Here is a 19,607-nt window from a genome sequence, read left to right as displayed (position 1 = left end):
TTCTTAAATTTAAATGTGATACATAATTAAATATAAACCATTCCAAAAACCTGAATATAAAGATCTGGATGAAGTCAAGTTTTTTTAATACATGTCGCAGACAGACTGAAGCAGAAGTCTGAGTATTGTAATACAAAATACACATTTATTAGTGTCCTGTTTGAATGTGTACAGTTAAATGGCTTATTAAATCAAGGCACCACATCCTTTAAAAACATAATAAAATGATTTTAATTATAAAAACTTTTTTTTTTTTACAATTGCATATAAAAAAATGTATGGGATGTATCACTAAATACTCTTTACTGCTAAGAAAGTTTAAACAGATCATGCAGCACATCTTCAAAACATGAAAACATGATCAGCCCACTAGTTGCATCTTTTTTCCTTAAGGTTTGCAGACAAAAGCAGGCGATCATCATTTTTCTGCTTCACTCGGTGTGGACTCCAGGATTTATGCCTTTTCTGTTCGAAATGATGAAAAACGCTTGAGGTTAGAGAGACACTTGAAACAAAGAACCCCTTCATTACAGAGCAAGAGGCTGGAACAACTTTAAAAAAGTAGAATTGGCGAGATCTCTAGTCGGCCGTAGAGTATAATAAAGCAGTGCTAAACCTTCACTTCCCTTGGATTTGATCACATTTTGGGCCAGAGCACAAGGTGTCTTATTGAGATTTTGTCTGACAGACCCAAAAGTGGAAGGAACATGTTGGGAGGGAGGGAAGCGCCTAAAGCTAAAATAAGAGATTTTCCATCAGGATTATGATTAAAGGTATTTCAAACTGTACTTACTGCTTTGCTGCTGTGTGAAGGTGATATAGGAATACACCAGGCTCCCGGCAATGCTGTTGGGAATGAAGAACGAAACGTGACCCAAGTGTTAAGACTCGCTGTTCACATGTGAGAATCACGCAGCTCGGTTTTAATTCTCCTCCGCTGCAGACCAACCCAAACAACTAAACCCGTTCGGGTGATTACCTGATGTTCAGCCCCAGGAAGTTCAGCCAGGTGAATATGTAGTCTCCACCGAACACCATCCCGATGTATGTGACCAGAATATTCTGGGGGTAAAATCGCAAGAAGTGCTTAAAGTATACGCCGGCTCTTCCCAGAGAGCGTTGGCGAAGAGAAGTGACTGACCTTGATGCAGCCTATGATGGAGGTGGTGAGCGCCGAGTTGAGCTGCGTGCACAGCATGATGGAGTACATTAAAACAAATCTGCGTGAACACGCAGGGGGAGGAGGAGAGAGACTTAGCAGAACCTGGGTGTCAGTTAAACAACGCTGCCAAGAGTTTGCGTAGCTACATTACCCCATGACACAGGAGAGGATGAACTGCGCAACAAACAGCTGATCAGCCCAGCCTTCGTAATCCAGTCCCTGTTCACAAACACACACAATCACAGGGACACCGACTTTACAGTCATCCTGAGTATTCATTACATCTTTATTTCGAACTTTTGATGATTTATCTGAACTTTTTTTTTTCAGATTCACTGAATCACACACCTGAACCAGACTGTGTGCACGTTTATCGAATTTATTGATATTCTTTGTAATGGAGATACTCAAAATTTCATCTAAATTTGTGCTCATAATATGGTAATAACAGGGGGTTCTGCTGTGTTGCCGCTGTAAGAAGAACTGGAGCTTCAGGATTTCTTTTTGGGCCATCCCTAACCGGGTTCGCATCTTTCAGTTGCTTATGGGGTGATATCTTCTTCCTCGCTTAGCGGCCTTTGACCGTGAGCTGGTACACGATTTGTTTGTAGACGATGACACTCCGAGTACGTCTTTTGCTTTTTGTCTGGCATTGACTTCCATATTTCAGACTTAAACATGAGATGTTCGTCTCTAGGAAACAGAACCCTATAGTGACGTAAAAGATCCACATCCACTTCAGATACTACATCTGATGTGGATGTGGTATCCAATGTAATCATAAGCATCGGATACTTATGATTACATAAGTACGTATTCGATGTAATGCCACAAAAGGAAGTGGCACAAATCAGGTAAATAGATCGGAATTGGGCTGAAGAAAATCGTCAGACTTGGGTCGGACGTAACCTTAAGTTTGCTTATTGCTCAAGGCTTTAACATTTTACATATAATTAAAGTTGGTCGGTCTATAAATATTCCCCGCTGGAAAAAGGTTCATTTGTAAAATGGTTCAAAAATAAATTATGAAAAGCCTCAGATAAAAACCTCTCTAATCCATTATGGGTGTATATCGCAGGAACACCTACCATCTGCAAGTCTCCGGAGTAATACGCATATGCCAGAGTAGGGAAGATCATGATCAAAGCATTGTAATACAGCAGCCCATATTTTCCAAGCTCCTGTAAAGACAACAGAGCCACGTTTCTTTCACTGTCCTCATCAACCAGGCTCCAGATCTGCTGCTGCTGCTCACCTTCGATTCCAGTTTCTGCTTTACAAACGCCCCGCTGGCTGCCGTCAGGATGTTGTTCAGCATTATGAAAACGTATCCTTCAAGATCGAAAGCTAAGTCGGCGCTACGGCAAACACAGAGCGAGATGTGTTGCTCGAGCACAGGGCATGAAACGCACGCTTTGGGCTGCGAGGAGTCGTCTTACCTCGCGGCAATAAAAGCACCGAATATCATGGTGAACACGGTCATCTTTACGGAAGCGGAGAAGGTCTTCCTGCAAGGGATTAGACTCCGTCGTTAGCAGGAAAAGTTCTGGGAACATGTGCAGATGGAATGCAGAGGTTTGACTTACTTCAGCAGGAATCCCTCAAACACCATGGTGAGAAAAATACTGAACCTCCTCAGAACCGTGAACATGGGTAAGCTGAGATGGCAGGAACAAGCAACCGTGTCACATTTAAAGACAAGAATGGGTTTTATATGATGGAGTGTTAGGGACTCACTTGAGGCGTTGCGTCCCAAACAGCCCCGAGATCTGATTCCCAACGTACAGCAGAGGCAGAGGGAACATCTGGGACGACACGCATCACGTCTGATTATTGAACCCGGGAATGTTCTTGGAGGAAATAACCTTCTCACCTTGCCCGGTATCGTCACGTCCAGGTCTGGGAATGCGATGACACCCAGCATCTTCCCGGTCCTGAGGACCACGATTGTGGCCAGCATCTGCAGAGATCAGAGCAAGACGTTACAGCAGAGGAGGAGGCGATGACATCGTGCAGGAAAGCGTTTAGCTTAAGAGCTCACCTGACCAATCCCAACACACGTTGACGACGGAAACCTGGAAAACACAAACGGGCTCAGTGGCACCAACGCTCCAGCCACACCGCTTTACACGAAGAGCTAAGATTCACAGCAATCTTCCAAAAACGTTCATACTATTCATTTTTCTTTTCACATTTGGCCATGTTGCAACCAAAAGCTTTCAACTAGTTTATTGGAATTTAGTTAGAAAGACCAGCATGAGGCAGGACACGTGAAAAAAAAAGACACAAGTTGCTATTTTCCTCCCACTTCATAATCATGTGCTACTTGTGATAGTTTTGACATCAAATTCTGATAAAATCCATAGTTTTCCATGATCATCAAGTCATTATGCTAATAATGCATTTCTGTGACTTTTACCTCCTTCAAGACAACAACAAAAAACTCCATCAGGTGGGCTATAAATTGGATTAGCCAACAGGTAATATTTTAAAAATAAAAATAGGAAAATTACAAATATTTGCACTGAAACAACATGCATATGGTTATCAGCTGCAGTGCAGATGATTTAAAGTGACAGGGTTAACCTGCCAAATATAAAGATGGAAACGCTTTAAAACTAGTTAAGGTTTTAACTTTTAACTTTAATAAAGCAGCGTACTAAAAAAAAGCTAGTATTTTTAGTGGACATTTTTTGAGTAAAAAAAACAAACAAATACAAAAACAAACTTTGGTAGAGCAACTATTGCTGATATTGATTAGGAAGTCCATTTTCTTGTTTCCGCCTCACTTCCTCGGTCTGGTATTAGTAATGAATCCGCCGCGCTCGCGCCGACATTCCGCTTCTCTGAACTTTGCACTTTTACCTGTAGTTGGTGAGGACGCTTTTGTTGACGACAACGATTAGAAACGAGCTGACCCCATAAAATGCCGCGGCAAGCAGTTTCGCGAACACTGTGGGGTTGTCTCCGGAGGAGGGTGAGGATGCTGCCGCCGCCGGCGGGCTGCCGCGGCCGCGCTCGTCTCGGCGCCTGTGGAGTTCAGCCATCGTCTACGTAACGACCGTAGAGGGAGTCAAAGCGGAAGCCTTCTCACAGTTCTCCTGCACATGCGCAGAGCAGCCGAGGAGGGGAACGAATGAAATGAGTTGACTGAGAGGAGACACTAACATCTAAAGTCAAACACCAAACCATGGTTCTTAAAGTGTTCTTCTAAGTAGCAATAATTAAGATAAATATCATTTAGATAAACAAACCTTGATGTAGAAAATATGTAACGCATATTACTTTCCTTTGGTTTTGAGATTGTTTGGTGAGAAACTGACTCAAGACTGTTAATTTTTAGTGTCAAACTTTTTGTAGTAAAAAAAAAAAAAAAATCTGAGAATTGCTACCAACATGATTGCAATATAAAAACTTTTTTCTTTTTTTATGTCTCTCGAGATAATCACATCCAAGTCATTGTGGAATCAGTTTAAAGTTTACATCCAGATGCTGTTCCTTGGAACAATTACACTCAACAGGTTCATATTTATAAATTCAATTAATGAAGTTTTTACTTTTTGACCAACATCTTAAAACTGTTTAAGATGAAGCCAAGTCAAACTGAAAGGTTCATTTCAGAAATGGGTCTTTCTTTTTAATGACTTGCACTCTTAATTTTTTAGTCAATTGAATCAGTTGACCATTTTGAGATTTGATAAATCATGACTCCCAGCCAATAACTACAAGCAACCTTGTAATCCTTATAATCGACATTCGAGTAAGAAAATTACCTTAAAAAAAAACAAAACAAGTTACTAAAACAGCTGTAAAATTCCCTCAGAGGCCAAACACCTGCAGCAGCAGCAAGACGGCACTGATTCAAACCAACCAACCCAAAAAACCACAAAGCGGACCAGTCACACCTCTAGAGCACTTTATTAGAACAGGGATGTTTATAGAGAAAGTTTCATAGTCATGTGGCTCAAACAGTCAAATGAGAAATCTGCCCCAGCCGTCTGTATCGGCGCAACGCCAGTGAGCCTTTATAGAGCACAAAAAAAGCTTTAACGTTCCTCCGTTTTTCCGACGTTTCCATCTCTCCTGCGATTACCTAGAACCTTATTTGAAGTATGCTGACTTTAGTTAACCCTCCTGCGGTCTTAGTACAACGCTCTGGAACTGCGCAGCAGATGTCACGGTTGGAAAGGCTGTGACAACCGGAAAAAAAAAAAAAAAAAAAAGAAAAAGCGCATGCGGAATCACTGCGACCTGGCCACACTGCGCTCATGGTACAAAGTTTGCAGGCTCAAATAGACCCCGTCTCTTTAAGACCGTGGGGGTGTAGTTATAAAAAAAAAAAAAGCTCGCTGTCAACATCGACACAGGCGGCTGAAAGCACCTTTAGCTTACATTACATTCTGTGGCCCGATGATTGTTCCACAATGACGGCTGACGTTTCTTGAACACAACGCAACGATGAGTCCGCACTTGTTGATAAAGAAAAGAAACAAAACAAGGACTGCAAAAACAATACAACTTCAAAGGACAGTTGGTGATAGAAAAAAACAAAACAAAAAAAAAACAAGTGCGTTGAGCTCTGAAGATATGTCCGTGGTCCATCTACGTCTTAATCACTTCTCACTATTTCAGGCGAGAACTTTCCGTCTTTCTGTAAAAGAATGGCAAAGTTCAGAGCAGAGGAATACTTCAAATTCTACATAAATAGCTGTCAAAACTCACACATTCAGTCTCACACTCAGCTACACACACACACACACACACACACTTCAAAATAAACAAAAACATTTGCTTAGTGGTCCTGAAGGTACAAATTTGTACAAGTCCGTATGACCTAGGAGGACCAGCCTTAAAATACATTGGGCCCTGAAAACACAGGTAGCACATCTGGATCAGGGGATACAAACATTACTAACCACTGGTCCACTATTAAAAAGAAGAAGAAAAGAGGCGTTGACTTTCACTGCACAAGAAGCAGAAAAATACCAAGCTGTTGTATGAAGTCACTTTGCTGGTTCCCCCATCTTGGATTCGTGCCTGGCTAGGCGATGGGTAGTCAGGAGGCCACTATTTACACTTTAAAACCTAAGTTAAGCTGTACTTCAGACACGTAGCACACATTTCTCATGTAGTGTAGCACTACCACATCAGTGTGTATTACTGGGGGGCTCAGAGGGGAACGCCAGTAGAAAGTCTTTTCTACAGATGACCTAATACTGTGCTGAAGTCATCAGGTGGGGAGGCAAAAAGAAACTAACAAAAAAAAAAAAAAAAAAAAAAAAAAAAAAAAAAAAAAAAAAAGCTTTTGAAAGGAAAGCAATGTTCACACTTCAATCAAACTGCAGAATTGAAATGCAGGAATTCAAGCAGCACAAAAATATTAATGAAGTATGCATGATCTCTGGGAGGGGAAGGAAAATAAAAACATCCCTGCTTTCATGTTCCTAAATACAAAACTTCAGTGTAACAAGAGGTCCTTTTTCCATCTGTTTGGTTTTTTGTGTCTTTTCTTTCAAACCGGTAAAACTCGAGTCCTCTGGTGTTGTGAGTGGTATGGGATGACAGTCTGTCTTTTTTTTATCGTATTTTATTATTATTTTTTTTTTTTTACTGTTGGTTTTTTTCTTTTCTCCTTATATACTTGAAGATGTGGTAAGCATGCAAGCCTCGTAGAGGAGGGGCCCCCGGAAGGGCAGATGGACTGGAGGAGGAATAGACGGCGTCTTCAGGCCAGGGCCGGGAAGGCCTCGGGATCGTCCACGTTGGGGACTGACACTCCGCTGGCCTGGCGGGACAAACACACGACATTTACACTTAAAAAAAGAAAAAGTTTCACAATGTAACCGTTGTAGAATAATCTCAAGATTTGGCTGCAGGCTTGAACCATTTCCCTGGAATTTGGAGTGACTTTACTCAAGTTTTAAAGTGTATTCGCTGCATTTAAGATTGGATTTTTTATTTTATTTCATTTTCCAGTTAATTTAACAACTGGAAGTTACGGTACAAATTATTGAACGTCTACCGCTAATCTGCCAAATATAAAGCTAAGATCTAGTATCAGATTAAGAAGAATAAAGTCTAAATTACTTTATTCATTTAGAGAATAAAACCATAATATTATCAGAAAAAAACCCTCAAAAAGGCAAGAATAAAAAAGTAGTTATGTATCAAGAATAAAGTTGGGAGGACAATAAAGTAAAAAAACCCAGACAAAACACCAGAATAAGCCATATAACCAGAGTACATCCACAATAATGCGAGAATAAAAAAGTCATAATACTACCAGCATAAAGTCGTAATAATCACCGATATTTAAAAAGCCTCATATGCTGACTCTGATTTTGGTCGACAACGATTTGTTTTTGCCTGAAAAATCCCTAAATATAGCAATAAAGTTGGCAAAAGGGGGTGGATATTTTTAACAAACCAAAGTTAGACATTAAGGTCAAATTATCAGTGCAACCCTACTGAACACTGCTGTGTACATTTATATTCATCTGACCTTGAGACAAAACTTTATAGAATTACCTTGTGACAATTCTAACATAAAAATCGTATTTCGGATGCAAATATTGGCTGATCTCCCAAAATTAAGTGAAATCAAAATTCAGTGAGAAAAACCGAATGCCAGGACCTGGGTATCCAGTCCTGGGTATTTATCATATTGTTTATCATTTATTGTGACTAGTTTCTCATAAGAATTTTGATTCATCGTTCCAACTATGAATTCCAGTCAATGATGAGTTGACTGAGTTGTTGGGATCGTCAGTTTTACTATTTTTCTTCAGTTTTTCGTTTTATTTAATCAAAAAAAAAATTAATAAATGAAGATTAAATGCAGTTACTGTGCATAGCTTAGTGATGCAAATCCCATTTCTTTGTCTGACCAATGTCCCACATATTTGTGTTTGTATTCAGTCACAGTTACCTAAAAAAAAAAATGAAATAAAATCACACTTTGCAAAACTTGCAAAAACTAAACAAAACGTGTGTGAACTGATTGCATTCCACAGCCGGCTTCTGCTGACCTTCCACTGACCTGGCTGGCCCGAGGTCAGCCAGCCACTTCTGAATGGCTGAACTGCTTTGTTTCCACAGCGACTTTTCCACCTCACCGCTCTTATTTCCTGCTCATGCTTTTTTTTTTTTTTCTTTCTTTCTTTGTTTTTGAGCTGTGGCTTTTGTCGTTACCTTTTCGGAACGTCCTCCCCCGCGTGCCGTCCGGCTGCCTCCCCCGCCGCGGCCCCCTCTGCCCCCGCGGGCGCCGCCACGCCCGCGCCGCCCCAGGTCTCCAAAGTTGATCTCCAGCTGGGATGTGATGTCATTGGCTGGTTTGCGGAAATGGTGGTCGGAGGACTCGTCGGCGGTGCCCGGCTGGTAGAATAGTAGCGTACGAAGATCAAAAAGGTGTTTAGATGTTTGTTTCCTAACAAGTCACTGATAAATGTTTTCAGTGTATATGTGCCTGATTACCTTGCTGAAAAGAGCATGAGGTTCTGCTTCTGTTTCTGACGCGTCGATCAAAGCACCAACAGGCCTCTGGAAAAGACGACAAAAATAAACACTGGCCTATTTTTTTCCTACTTAAAAAACAAAACGCATGAAAAAAAGTCTGCTAAGTAGGAAAACTTGACAGTATGTTGGACTTTTCTCATTCACGTATCAACCGATCGCTTAAAATAGAGGGAATTAATCGGTGCCCTTTGGGAACAAACCATCTTGGACACAACGCTTGCTTACGTCTTCGCTCTTGGACTTGTGCAGCACGTATCCCTTCTTCCACTGGCTGTCAGCTCCCTCGTTGGGCTTGCGGATGTTGAACTCCACCTTGGTGCGCTCCTTGTCTTGCATGGCCTTCCACTCGTCCAGCGTCATCTCTTTGGGGCCTTCCTGTTTCACCTCTTCCACCTCGTTCTCTCTGGAAGAAAAACAGCTGTGTGGGAACCCAGTCCTCACTCTGCTTCATCTACGTCCTAAGAGAACATGGTGTTGACCGTCAGAGGGTCCTGCGCTCTGCGACTCTTACTTGTTCTCGGAGCCGGCGGGCGCGTTTTCCTCTCCCTCTGGAGTCGGCTCTGGGGCGGCGGTCTGTTCGGCCTCACTGAAAGCAAAGCACTTTGTCAACCCTCCCAGCGTACTGCTCTAAACAGAATCCCAAAATGTTAAAACGCTTTAACTGTTCCATGTTCGACCTCCTCCATCCCTCCCCATGCGCGACATCAAAACCGCCGCTTGTGTGTTTGTTCCAAAAATAGAAGCGTTTCGTTGGCGATGGCAACGCGCGAAGCGATTCGGTGTCCCTGTTTAGTTTTGGAAATAAATGTATTAAAAAAATTACTCACCTCACTTCATCCTTCACCGTGCCCCAGTTGTGCGAGCCGGAGCCGCCGCGCTTCTCCTCGCTTTTTGAACTGGGTGAGAAAAAAAGAGGAAAGGAGCATTTATTTATCTCTTTCTAGTGAAATAAGCCTGGAAAGAGATGAAAATTCAGAGCTTTTAAGTTTATTTTCAGAAAAGTGCTTTTCAAAATAAAAAAAATGAATTAAAAAAATCTTTGCTTTCTGTACTGTTTGACATTTTGAGAGCACATGCTTCACAACGTTTTGATTTTATCGTAAAATGATCCAAAAGTGAAGCCGGGTGTGAGCCGGTTAGGTGGTAAAGGGCTGTTCCACAGCTTTTTTTAAGGAATCTGAACCAAATTCAACAATTTTCCAAACACACTCTTAAATTATGATAGATTCCTTAAGCCTCAATTTATGAAACTTTAATGTATTTTCACCATTTCTAAAAGCAGATTTTCTGTTTGAACCACCTTTGATCAGGTTGAACCACCGATCCAGCTCAAAAACTCTTATTTGAAGAGGGCTCAAAGTCATACATGAGGAAAAAAAGCACCAGAAAAAAGGTCCTTTCATTTGAAATAAGTGTGGGTTCCACTACTACAACTACACACCCACAAATATGGCCGCTTAAATGTTCTGTTCAGTAGGATAGACCAATTGATTTTCAGAAATTGAAATAAAAGTTGTAAAAAGAAATAATAATAATAATCTTTGGAAGGAAACACTTTTCCATACTTCATTTTCCTTTTCTCTGCTTATCCAGACTTGAGAATTGGACACTGGCATGGACACTGAAACTGAACTCTACATGCAGTCTGTATTCTACAAGATCTCACACACACCATGAAAAAGTTTCATGTAAAAAAGAGACGTATAAAAGCTCTTCGATGTGGAAGTGGTTGCTGAAGGCGTTATAAGTATTTTTGTAACAAAAACACTGCTGTTTACAGATACCTATGTTAACCGTGTCAACACAGGGAATTAACAAAGGTGTCGATTGCTTAAAACAATTAACATCAACACATGACATCACATCGGTTTCTAATAGGGATGGGTATTTATTGTATTACTTTTTGTGATAAATTTCTTACAAGTTATTTGTTGCTGTCACAACCAGCTGTAAGTATTAATGATGCTCAACTCTCTCCAAAACTGTACTTATTGATGGTATTGCTAGTCTATTTTTCTCCCGTTTTTTGTTGATATTAATCAATAAACATCAACTTAAAAAAAAAATCTAATACAGTTACTGTGTGCATATTAGTGATACCAGTCACATTTCTTTATGCCATCTGGAAAATATAATGATAATTAACTTTCAGTGCATATTTCCCACCCCTAGTTCCTAATATAAATAGTAGACACTGTTCATGACTGGAAAACTAGTAAAAGTATATTTAAATCCTGATTTTACGGACAGTTCATTGAGCTAAATCTGAAATAGGTGAAGTTGCTGTTTGACACTCAGAAGTCTGTAAATGCATCTTCATGTAAATATTTTACCCAAAGCAGAAAAAATGTATTTTGTCTGACAAGATAGGATTGTTTACTGCTTGATGAAGAAAAACGGGCATACATTTTTCACTTAATGTGAAAGCATCGCTCTCTGTCACGCACACATTAAACAACAAGTTGACTTGGATGAAAACGTTTCGTCTTACTTGCCAGTCACGTTTTACAGTGCAACGATCCACTCACGATTTGTCGTTGGTGCTGTGTCTGTCGAATTCCCGTTTCCCACGTGAGTCGAAGCCCTCGCCGCGGCCCATGCCGCGTCCTCGTCCGCCTCGGCCCCCCCGGCCGCCGCCGCGCCCCCTGGGAGGCCTGTCTCCAGAAGGCCTGGTGGGACAAAACAAAAATAAATAAATAAATACAAAACACAATACAATTTCTATTTTTATTTTGTTGCCTCTTAAAGTGAGAGGATTTCACATTTGAAGTATCAAGCACTCATTAGCTTATTCTCCTTTTAGCATTTAGATTTAAAGCTTTTGGGAGAATCTGAACACAAAAAATAAAACTATTTATATTTTAGGGCAATAATGTATTTAGTGTTTCTTATTCTATCATGATACACAGATTCACAAGAAAGATGAATCTGCTAAAAGGAGAATAATAAACCAGTTTTGTCTTTTTAACTTCTAATTGGTTAAAGGGGTATTAATAGTTAATATTTAACTCGAGGCCACACCCCTCTGCTTAAACATTAAGTGTTGGTTTGTTGTCTTTTCTACTGCCAGCTGCTGTAAAATTAATTTCCCCTTTGCACATGAATAAAGATCTGAACTAGATTCACCGATCTGATGTTATTATCTGTATCAATATAGCAATATAGGTTAAAATTCTAGATTCGATATCGGTTACAATGCCAATCTATAAGAGCAGATCTATTCAGTCTAAGTCTTTGCTTTCTGCAAAAACTTTCAAAGAAAGTTTGTTGCGGTTTATTTTTTCCATGTTTGGCCAAGGTAGATAACCTAGTATTTTTGTCGTTATGCTGACTTCACAAATTAAAGTTACAGGTTTGACCAAACCCGTTAAACTATTGGTGGATTTAAGTGTGGTGGTGCAGTTACGAGACAAATGTGTAATTCAGTACAGTTATGTCTGTGTTCATAAACCAGCACTGTTTCTCTGTATGGCATCGGTATGGGCCAATGCTAAACCTCAGATATCGGCATCGGAAGTGAAAATAGCGGATTGGTGCTGCTATTGTCTGAATCTGATCAATTTGGCTGTCCATAAATCGAGTTTTTATGCGACTCCTCCAAACCTGGACATGCAGAGAAAATGTTATGTCACCATGTTTTTAATTTACATCACGTGATGTTAATAAGCGCTGATATCTTCATAAAAATCTCTGTAGCTCATTGTTATGCTTCTCTCCTTAATGGAAAAACCGGCTGAACCAAACTTGAGGCTGATTCTCAGTAACACCTCCATGCAGATCAGCAGCTCACTTGTCTACGGGGAAGTCTGCGCCTCCCTCCGGCTTGTCCTCGGCGGGCTTCTCGAAGCGCCGCTCCCGGGGAGGTCTCCGGTCCGGCCTCTTATCCGCGGGTCGACCTTCTCCCTGCCCGCCCTGATGCTGGGATCCGGGCTGACCCTGCTGGTCCGGTCTTCTGCCCACCCGCCTGATTCCTGGAAGAGATTAAACGCTGTAATTATCGTGGATTTTCAATGTTATTTCAGGGAGATAATAAAAAGTTTGAAGAGCTCCGAAGCGGGGAGCTCTGTTCGCAGCAGGTGTGTATCTTTCACATTTGCTTTGCAAAGCCTGCAGCAGCAGCAGCAGCATCTCCCTGCTCACCGTAACCCAACACTGCGGATCCACTCGGAGGGAAGCTTTATCTGCGACACGCGCAGTCCGGCTGCTCCGGACTCCACAGCTGGCTTTACCTCCACATTTTAACCCACCAATCCTCCGACAGGCGCGCGAGGCTCCCCTGGTAGCCGCCTGTCCTCTAATAACAACAGCCCAGGGTCCATGTTGACCTCCCAGCAGCAGCTAATGTGGCTAAGCGGAGCCGCACATGACAGTTGGAAATGAGACTAAAAATAAACCTGAAAGCGGCAACCACGGCAGCCACATCTTACCTTCTTTCTTCAGAGGAACCGGCGCCTGAGACTCCTCTTTTTTGTCCAGCAGAGGGTTTTTCCTGTCCTTCTGGGACTCCTTCTTCGGCTGCTTGGCGGCTTGCGCCGCGGATTTCGCGGACCCAGCAGCGGCCCCCTCCTTCTTCTTGTTTTCCGCTGCTTTCAGGACCTCGAACGGGTCGGATTCGTCGTCCAATAGCTGGTCGAACCTGTTGGTCACGACGCAGCCGAAGCCTTCTTGCAAGTGTCCGGGCATGATGGCGCCCCTTCTACGGGATTCACCTCCGATTCTACGAGGCTTGATGCGACCGAATCGCTGGATGCTGCCACAAGATGGCTGAGAGAGCTGCCCCCTTCTCTTCCGGTGCGAGCGTCATCCGGGACACCGAGCAGCGCGCGCCACTCTGAGCACGCGGTGGAGGCCGTGCGTTTGTTTACAATGTGACGAAGTTAATTCCCTCTCCAAAATAAGCCCAGTTTTAGTTATATTTAGCAGGTTATTCTGTAAGATGAAACCCAATAGAATTTTTCTTTTTATCTAAATGTTAGTACAGTTTTACCAAACAATCCCTTTTGAATTTTAAAAAGGGGGAGTTTATACATTTAATTTTTGTTGAATAATTACATTATAGGTGTCTAGTTGATGTAGTATTTAAGCAGGGCCTCATGTCAAATTGTGTAATTTAATACAATTGATCATTTTCCATTCTTACCAATTAAATGTCACAAACTACATTTAATACAATCTGTATGTGTCAAACAATCCAGTTGTCTATAGTTAGTAAATGTTGCAGAATGCTCCTTTAATAGTGGTCATCGAGTTTTATATCTATATTTTTGGGTATTGTTGTGATAATGATAAGTGATAACGCAATGTATCACTTATTTTTTAGGTCTGTTTTTTAGAACATCAATCAAATGAAATGTGATTTGTTTCACTTAAATGCAAATAGTAACTGAATTTAATCATGTTTTCAAAATGTATTTATTTTTATTGGTACTTGCATTGAACAAACAGTGAAGAAAATAGTAAAACTGACAATCCCAACAATTTGTAGTTTTTATTATTATTTTTTTGTGATAAGTCAAAATTCTTAAGAAATTTATTATAATAAAATATAAACAATACAATGAATGCCCAACCTTACTGCAGTACATTACTTAACTCTGTTGGGAATCTGAATTCTGTGAACCAAAATGTTGTACCAATCTTGAACAGTGGCGTCAGAAAATGTCATGAATCTGAATTTGCATACAAGTTTGACTGAATTGTTGTAAACTAGACCTCAGAAGCCAAAAAATGTACTAGGTTTAACTTTGGCTATGGAAAATTATTATAATTGCTGCTACTAAAACTAGTCATTTAGATTGAAAATGCCAGAATAGGTGATCCTTAACAGAAAAAAACATGTTATAGCTAAAGAGTTCAGTCTCTGTTATGTATGACACCTGCCTGATAAGGTCTAGAACAGTTCACGCTAGTATCTGTTATATAATAAAACATACCACTTCTGTGTATATACAAGAGTTTGACCAAATGAGATAAACACTTAAGACACTTTAATTCAACTAACTCAATAGAAGAATTAAAATGGTTTCTGTTGTTAAATGATTACATTTAAGTCGGAGACACAGCAAATAATTATGTTAATTATTTACTCGCATTACTGACCCTTTGCTCGTGACGGGCGGACAGGCCACAGTACTTCTGGCTCATTTGTGCATGTGCTGAAGTAATACCTCCTGATTAGATTCAGCAAAAACATTTAATGAAGTTCAATGTGCAGAGGTTATAAAATATTAAAACCCTGTTTTTAAAAATAAAAACTGCTACTGTATCTCATTGAGATACTGCTGATAATGTTTACTGTCAGCGGTTTTCTTGCTCAGGTTTCTTCTCACTTCTCTCTCAAGCTCAAGGAGCTTAGAGAAGAAGACCTCAGTCATTTCATCATCAAGGTCCATCTGCAACACAAAAGTAAGCAGAACATTCTGACTAGATCCTTCAATGTGAGAAATGTCATCAGATGTGCGGTTTAAAATGTTCCAACATCTTTCCTCTAAGGCCCAACTATTCCATAGACGCTGATGGAAAAATGTCACTAAAGAGGAGGCTGTGCATCCACACTTAACCCCTTATACCTCCTCCAAGAGTTTTGTGCTTTATAGGGACAAATGTTATTAAATGCAGTCAGTATTATGCAAAGACAACTGGGATAATTGTCTATGTAAACCATGTGGTTCTCCATAACTTTCTACAGATCATTTAACCAAAGTCATCAGTCATGAAAATAAAATACAGTAAAAGCCAAACAGGAAGGCATGATTGTAAGTTTTAGTCATAATAATGAGTAAAAGTCTATTTTGACCAAATAATTATGAGATTCAAAGTCAGAAATATGAGATATGAAGTCATAGTTATGAGAATCAATGTAAAAATTATGAGATCCGAAGACGTCATTTTGACTTTCAAAGTCATAATTATGAAATTAACTCAGTTAGGACATTCAAAGTCAAAATGATTTCTGAAAGTTTAAATTATGTCTTTTCTATCTCTCACTTGCCACTCTGAATCTCATAACTACAACTTTTTATTCATGTCATTATGACTTTAAAACTTGAAATTATGACTTTAATTTTTCATTTTATGGCCAAAATGGCTTTCCGTAGTGCGTGTACATATTTGGACTTAATTAGATTTGAGAAAATTTACATTAAATTCAAAGTTGTGCAGCCAAATCTTGTTTTGTTTTGAATTAATTGAAATGTTTGTGGTATAATTACATTAGAAATGAAGTTGGTGCACACGCACACAACAAACTTGACGGCCATCTAAAGCAGAATCAGCCGAGGACAGACGTTACTGACCCTGCGTGGCTCGGTGTAGTTGGTCCCCAGTCCGGATGTTAAGCTCTGGTACTTTGCTCTGGGATCCAGAGACTCTGGCTTCTGAAGAAACAACCAGTGCTGTGACAGACCAGAGCAAGAGTTTGTGTTTACGCCGCGCCTTAAACCCGTTCAGAGGGATGTGTGAACACGGAAAACCCCGGTTAGATACAAACCAGTGCCTCGGCTCCGTTGTATGGCGTGAGCGTGAAAGTGTTGGTGAAAATCCGGATCTGTGTGGGGAGACGGGGAGGTCGTCAGACACGGATTGAGGCTGAAGTTTGACGTGAATAATTAAAGAGCAGAGCGACCCACCAACCACATGATGGGCATGATGAGAGTCCAGAAGAAGGAGGGCAGGATCCCATAGGTCAGGTTAGTCATCACCAGGCCTGGGCAGATCACAGAGGAGAACAGCCCCTGTCACAGAGAGACAACGTATGTCGTTTCCTGAATCTTAAATCGAAGCTCCGTCGCAGAGCGCCCGACACACCTGCTGGTTCTTGTGTTTGTTGAGCGCCACGCTGAGCATGTCCGAGGCGTATTTGGAGGAGCTGTAGGGCTCCTTCCCTCGCCTGTGCTGGATGTCCTGGATGCTGAAGGCCGAGCGCCGGGCGTTGCTGGACGACGTCCACACCAGCCTGGAGGTGTGACCCGGCTGACACAGCAGAGGCTCCAGCTCCCTGATCTGGAACCAGGATGCAGAGGAAACCATTACACTAAATTTTTTAATTTTATTTTTTTTCCCCTATTATTTTTTTTTTCCAATGTATTTAAATTCATTATTATTTAAAATACATATTTATTATTGAATTATAGTATATATACATATATATATACAAATACAAAGAACAAAGCAATGTTTCTATCCCAAATTTATAATATTATTGATAGATAATAAACTTTAAAAAGTTTAAACATTCCAAAATATGATCAGAGATTTTGGTACGTGCGCCATCAGTTCCCAGGTTTTATGTACCAAGACATATAAAAAAAATACAATTAAAAAAAAGGAATCTGGTCTGTAACAGATTCTAAAATCTACAATACCACAACGAACGCTTTTATGAAACTAGTTTGTAAAATGACAAACCATCCGCTCGTTTCCCCGACATACGACATCTTGTCGTGTAACAAAAGTACAGGGTGCTGGATGAGGGGGGATTTCTGCTGCGTACCAGGAGGAAATGTCCAAACAGGTTTGTGGCAAAAACCTCCTGAAGGCCATCCGAGTTGAGTTGGTCCTGCTGAGTCAGCAGACCCTCAGCTGTCGCAAACATGTTGATGACGTTCCTGTGACAAAGACAAGATCAAGGTGCCGTAAAGGTTTTCAAAGCATCCCCGACATCAAAGCTCATTTCAGATTTCTACCTGGAAAACAGTCCTTTGAAAAACGCTCTTATGTCCACCGTCGGATTGGGCATAATTCCTGCGTTCAGATACAAAAAATCCACGCAGCGGTACCTGTGGCAAAGCACAACTCGGCGTCAAAACCTCCACCCATCTGAAAAGCTCATTGACAAAACCGTCTCATTTACCTGGCCTTGAGTTCCTCTGCAGCACTGAGCACCGACTGTGCAGAGCCCACGTCCAGGTGCAACAGGTCCACATGCGCGTCACAGTGACGCGCCAGCAGAGCGGCGCGGGCGGCCTCCGCCCGCTTCATGTTCCTGCAGGCCAGGCAGAGCCGCAGCCGGCCGTCCTCGGACAGCAGCCGGTCACACAGGGCCAGGCCGATGCCGCTGCGGAAATGATTTGGCTCCATCGATTCAAACACTTGTGGTTCATAGAGAATCTCATAGTAAGCATTGTTAATGCTGGAATCTGAAGGTCATCTTCTTCCACCTCATCCTTCACATCCTCCTCTGTACATCGAATTTGGTCATGTCACAACAATTCACTTCACCATTTAAATCACAAGGGCAGCATGTGCTTTTAGTCCTATTTTGGCCTAGTCCAATCATGTCTGGGATAACTACTACATTTTTTATTACTTTTTCTGTGTCCTTTCATCCACACAAAAACTATGTTTAATTGCACCAAAAATGATTACTTATAAAAATTTAAAAAAAAACTCTGACCACGATGGAAAGTTGAGAAAACTCTCCATTTGTGTTTCTGTGTGTACATGGGGAAACAGAGATCTGGTGTCCAATATATTACAGTCAACGATAAATGCGGCAACTTATCCACATACTTGCTTTGATATGATTCCCATTTCATATTGTCTTGTGTTTCAATAACATTATATTTTAATACACTCTTTAAAAGTTGTTCAACCTACATATGCGTCCACACAAGTGAACCTCCTCACGCCGTCTTTAATTCCTAGCAGGAAGTAGTGGTTGTTTATAAGCCATCCGATTGGCTGACGGGTTTTAGCAGTTTACAACAACGCCCAGGGATGGATTTGTGCCAGTCCATGTGGGTGAAAACCTTTCTGAAACCGATCTCGCATATACGATATGTTCTTTTTAATTATGTGGTTGAGTTATTTGTTCTTATAGAGACTCAGCCACCCCAAAATAAAATCCAGAGCATATCAGTGGTTCTACATGAGACGTTTTGAATTTTAGTAATTTCTTCCTCATTTTCATAGATCTAAATACGCCAAAAGTCACAACATTACGTAATTACCTTTGAAATTATTTTATTTATCAGAGCTCATTATTATTTCCGTGGCATGAATTATAATGCAGAAACATATTTGTTTCATTATTTTAGGGAGCTTGTCATTTATTTTTCAAACTTGCCTGATTTGTCAGTTTGCTAACAATATTGCATTAAATTAAAAATGAAACATTTCTTTACTGAAGACATGTTAGCCAATATTTTGTCATACTATTATTATTTTTTAATTTATTAATTCCTTTTGAATCTGTCAAATTATTATGATTTCATGCAACACACACTGCGTGACGTCATAAAGTACGACTGACCTTCTCTTTTAAATTATTATTATTATTTTTAATAAAAAGACTTGTTGACTTTTTAAGAAAAGCTTTACATTTCTTTATTTATTATATAACCAACCATGATTATATCATGTTTTTAGCATGTATGCTAGCAAATGGGGTTTCTGGTTAAACGATTCGTCAACTCTGTTCCCTTCAAACTCTGTTATTAACTTAGAGGAAAAAAGTTAACGTGTTCTGTAGAGTGCCTGTAAGAGTCCAATTTATTAAGTTTTTCTTCCAAGTTTTGAATTGTCTTTGTATCTTGAATCATCAAATTACCCCTGTATGAGCTTAGCGGTATTTTACTTAGAGGCCTTGAACGTCTCACCAGGTCTGATGTCCAGCTTTAGCATCGCAAGTTATTGAATTATTAGTGTTTATGGTAAAAAAAAAAAAAAAAGAGAGGGAAAAGCCGTTTAATTTGTTTTATATACCAGTTTTCAGTTCACTCACCTGTTTGCTCCGGTTACCACGACAATTCTCTCCATGTCTGAACAGAGTTGGAAATGAAACAAAACAAAATATTCAGAAAAACTCTGAAAGTCCGTAGGTTTTCACCTTCTGAGCAGCTGGACAGCCCACCGTCCGATTCTGTTAAATATCTGCCAAATCACAATCTATGGCGTGATTGGACGACAGCAGACAGCTGGCCAATCACCT

General features: G+C 40.6%; 3 protein-coding genes across 4 annotated transcripts; all 3 read right to left on the bottom strand.

Moving 5' to 3' along the window:
- Positions 1-77: 77 nt before the first annotated feature.
- Positions 78-4,255, bottom strand: LOC129361994 (UDP-N-acetylglucosamine/UDP-glucose/GDP-mannose transporter-like). Its single transcript, XM_055033283.1, has 13 exons — positions 4,028-4,255; positions 3,204-3,237; positions 3,036-3,122; positions 2,900-2,967; positions 2,749-2,820; positions 2,602-2,670; positions 2,418-2,520; positions 2,251-2,343; positions 1,314-1,381; positions 1,142-1,220; positions 980-1,062; positions 794-846; positions 78-465 (listed from the first exon to the last, which is right to left on the bottom strand). The coding sequence occupies exons 1-13, from the start codon at positions 4,207-4,209 to the stop codon at positions 455-457; spliced, it is 1,002 nt and encodes a 333-aa protein (XP_054889258.1). The 5' UTR covers positions 4,210-4,255; the 3' UTR covers positions 78-454.
- An 809-nt stretch (positions 4,256-5,064) lies between these two features.
- Positions 5,065-13,469, bottom strand: LOC129361992 (plasminogen activator inhibitor 1 RNA-binding protein-like). The gene is made up of 9 exons (XM_055033280.1): positions 13,105-13,469; positions 12,468-12,648; positions 11,206-11,346; positions 9,505-9,573; positions 9,189-9,263; positions 8,903-9,080; positions 8,636-8,701; positions 8,354-8,536; positions 5,065-6,947 (listed from the first exon to the last, which is right to left on the bottom strand). Exons 1-9 carry the CDS (start codon positions 13,358-13,360, stop codon positions 6,888-6,890), a joined length of 1,209 nt encoding a protein of 402 aa, XP_054889255.1. The 5' UTR covers positions 13,361-13,469; the 3' UTR covers positions 5,065-6,887.
- Positions 13,470-13,759: 290 nt separating this feature from the next.
- Positions 13,760-19,605, bottom strand: LOC129361993 (3-keto-steroid reductase/17-beta-hydroxysteroid dehydrogenase 7-like). 2 transcript variants are annotated; one of them, XM_055033282.1, is made up of 9 exons: positions 19,401-19,599; positions 17,529-17,732; positions 17,362-17,454; positions 17,169-17,283; positions 16,484-16,678; positions 16,306-16,410; positions 16,167-16,223; positions 15,973-16,071; positions 13,760-15,069 (listed from the first exon to the last, which is right to left on the bottom strand). In XM_055033282.1, the coding sequence occupies exons 1-9, from the start codon at positions 19,433-19,435 to the stop codon at positions 14,935-14,937; spliced, it is 1,038 nt and encodes a 345-aa protein (XP_054889257.1). In that variant the 5' UTR covers positions 19,436-19,599; the 3' UTR covers positions 13,760-14,934. The 2 variants fall into 2 exon arrangements, 1 of the variants encoding a protein (XP_054889257.1); XR_008606180.1 differs by lacking the exons at positions 13,760-15,069; positions 15,973-16,071 and having other exon boundaries at positions 16,193-16,223; positions 16,306-16,382; positions 19,401-19,605.
- Between the last annotated feature and the right edge of the window lie 2 nt (positions 19,606-19,607).

The sequence above is a fragment of the Poeciliopsis prolifica genome, unplaced genomic scaffold, assembly GCF_027474105.1.
Source record: "Poeciliopsis prolifica strain line A6 unplaced genomic scaffold, Auburn_PproV2 SCAFFOLD008, whole genome shotgun sequence".
Classification (NCBI taxonomy): Eukaryota; Metazoa; Chordata; class Actinopteri; order Cyprinodontiformes; family Poeciliidae; genus Poeciliopsis; species Poeciliopsis prolifica.
Note: the sequence above shows the minus strand (reverse complement) of the source record. Positions and strands in the feature narration are given on the sequence as shown.

What these genes read in the sequence shown, in the direction of transcription:
- LOC129361994 (XM_055033283.1), bottom strand. Translation starts at nt 4,209, where the DNA reads ATGGCTGAACTCCACAGGCGCCGAGACGAGCGCGGCCGCGGCAGCCCG. An exon ending in TTTGGGACGCAACGCCTCAA is followed by an intron (nt 2,821 to 2,899) that starts GTGAGTCCCTAA and finishes CTGCCATCTCAG; the next exon opens with CTTACCCATGTTCACGGTTC. An exon ending in ATCCTCTCCTGTGTCATGGG is followed by an intron (nt 1,221 to 1,313) that starts GTAATGTAGCTA and finishes GTGTTCACGCAG; the next exon opens with ATTTGTTTTAATGTACTCCA.
- LOC129361992 (XM_055033280.1), bottom strand. Translation starts at nt 13,360, where the DNA reads ATGCCCGGACACTTGCAAGAAGGCTTCGGCTGCGTCGTGACCAACAGG. An exon ending in GCAGACTTCCCCGTAGACAA is followed by an intron (nt 11,347 to 12,467) that starts GTGAGCTGCTGA and finishes TTGTCCCACCAG; the next exon opens with GCCTTCTGGAGACAGGCCTC. An exon ending in CTCATGCTCTTTTCAGCAAG is followed by an intron (nt 8,537 to 8,635) that starts GTAATCAGGCAC and finishes CTATTCTACCAG; the next exon opens with CCGGGCACCGCCGACGAGTC.
- LOC129361993 (XM_055033282.1), bottom strand. Translation starts at nt 19,435, where the DNA reads ATGGAGAGAATTGTCGTGGTAACCGGAGCAAACAG. An exon ending in GTGGTAACCGGAGCAAACAG is followed by an intron (nt 17,733 to 19,400) that starts GTGAGTGAACTG and finishes TCATTTCCGCAG; the next exon opens with CGGCATCGGCCTGGCCCTGT. An exon ending in ACTACACCGAGCCACGCAGG is followed by an intron (nt 15,070 to 15,972) that starts GTCAGTAACGTC and finishes TTTGTGTTGCAG; the next exon opens with ATGGACCTTGATGATGAAAT.